General features: G+C 37.0%; 1 protein-coding gene across 1 annotated transcript; it reads left to right on the forward strand.

The window, feature by feature from the left end:
* Positions 1–925: 925 nt before the first annotated feature.
* Positions 926–1,307, forward strand: LOC107577209 (parathyroid hormone-like; the record flags this gene model as incomplete). The annotated part of the gene is made up of 2 exons (XM_016263311.1): positions 926–1,017; positions 1,123–1,307. Coding segments are annotated over exons 1-2 (277 nt in total), but the record flags the coding sequence as incomplete, so codon positions are not given.
* Positions 1,308–1,665: the final 358 nt, after the last annotated feature.

The raw sequence follows: 1,665 nt of genomic DNA on the forward strand, positions 1-1,665 counted from the left end.
TGAACAACACAAGAAATGAGTTACAAAATTGACTCTGCATTCTAATTAAAATAGGGAATCATGTTGAAAAATAAGTAGCTGGGTAAAAATGTTGCTATATAAACAAAAATATCATCCTTGCCAAAGGACTTTATTGTTTTTCAGTAGACAGGTTCTATTTGTCGTTTCTCAATAGTGCCACTAATACATCTGTTTCAATGTGTGAATTTGTGAAAGTAACGTTTGCAGTCACCATTAATAATAATATGGAAAAAATCTGATTGAATCCTTTATTGCCAATGCAGCATTTTACTCAAAAATAAAAAACAAACTAATGAAATAATTATATAAAAATATATATTTAAAAATATTTAAAATCTGTCTTTGGCATAATAATTAAGAATACTTAATTACAATAAGTAAACATGATTCCTAGTTCCTGTTTTTTAAGAGTGTTTGAGACTGTGCTTTGAGTCTCTGAACATAATATAATAAAATATACTTACTTGTCGAAGGTGGCACCCTGCCTGACTGTCATAGCCGTACATGGTACTAGTTCTCCAGCACTGTGATCACAGGGGTCTTGACCAAGGTGTTGAAAACAGAATTAGTGGGGGTATTGGTATAGCCATGTGTCGTCATGTGCATGCCAGCCTCCATCAAAGCATGGATGACATCCCCATCAATAATGGAGATAGCTCATCAATGACCAACGGGAGGGGCCTTGTGCATATAAAAAGAGGAAGAGTAGCCCCAACGCACAAATACGACACCGAACAACAGATGGACCCTCTCAGCACAGCAGCTACAAAATACAGAAGCAGTCAAATAAAAGCCAACAAGACTTGGTAAGTTTAGAGGCAAATGTCTCGATCTCTATCATGGACACTTTATCTTGTAAGTCATAAAACGTATCTTATCCTTTACTTATTCTACAGGTATCACTATGTTACCCATATGTTCTTTGGAGAAAATCATGCTTATTATTGTGCTGTGGGGTCTTTGCAGTTTGCCATATCTGGAGGGATTACCACTCAGGTAAGAGAGAATAGGATGCAGCATATTGGTCCAAGATGTTGGTGTTGTTTTCAGTTTTGTGATTTCAATTCAAATCTGATCACTCCGTATCTCCATCTGCAACAGCAAGAGGTCAATCAGTGAAGTTCAACTCATGCACAACGTTCGGGAGCACAAGGAGGTGTTAGAAAGGCAGGACTGGCTTCAGCTGAAGCTCAACGATATCCTCACCCCCTCAATAAATGACTCCCAAAAGGAGCAAAAAGGGAAAACCAATGGCCCATCTATCAGACGTTTAAGAAAGGGGGAAGGTGCGGCGTGGATCTTGACCTGACATTGTCAAAACTGATGTTTCTGAAAAGCTAATGAACTCTAAATAATGAAAAGTGTTTTCTCAGTAACGTCAGTGCAGGAGGACACAGTGTCGATTAAAATATACTACTGTACTCGGAGAAAGAACGTGCACTGCTTTACTTATGTCTTTTTAATTTATTTTCAAATAGTGTTTTTATTTATTTGTAAATAAATGTCGCTGTTTAGATATTTAAGCATATTTTTCAGAAACTGTGTAGGACATACAAAGGACAGTGTCTTAACCTTGTAGTAGGCCTCTCTGTTGTCACTGTTTTTGTTTCAGTGTAGTACCACACTGACTTTTTAAATGTACTT

Source organism: Sinocyclocheilus grahami, unplaced genomic scaffold (assembly GCF_001515645.1).
Source record: "Sinocyclocheilus grahami isolate Dianchi unplaced genomic scaffold, SAMN03320097.WGS_v1.1 scaffold5411.1, whole genome shotgun sequence".
Taxonomy (NCBI): Eukaryota; Metazoa; Chordata; class Actinopteri; order Cypriniformes; family Cyprinidae; genus Sinocyclocheilus; species Sinocyclocheilus grahami.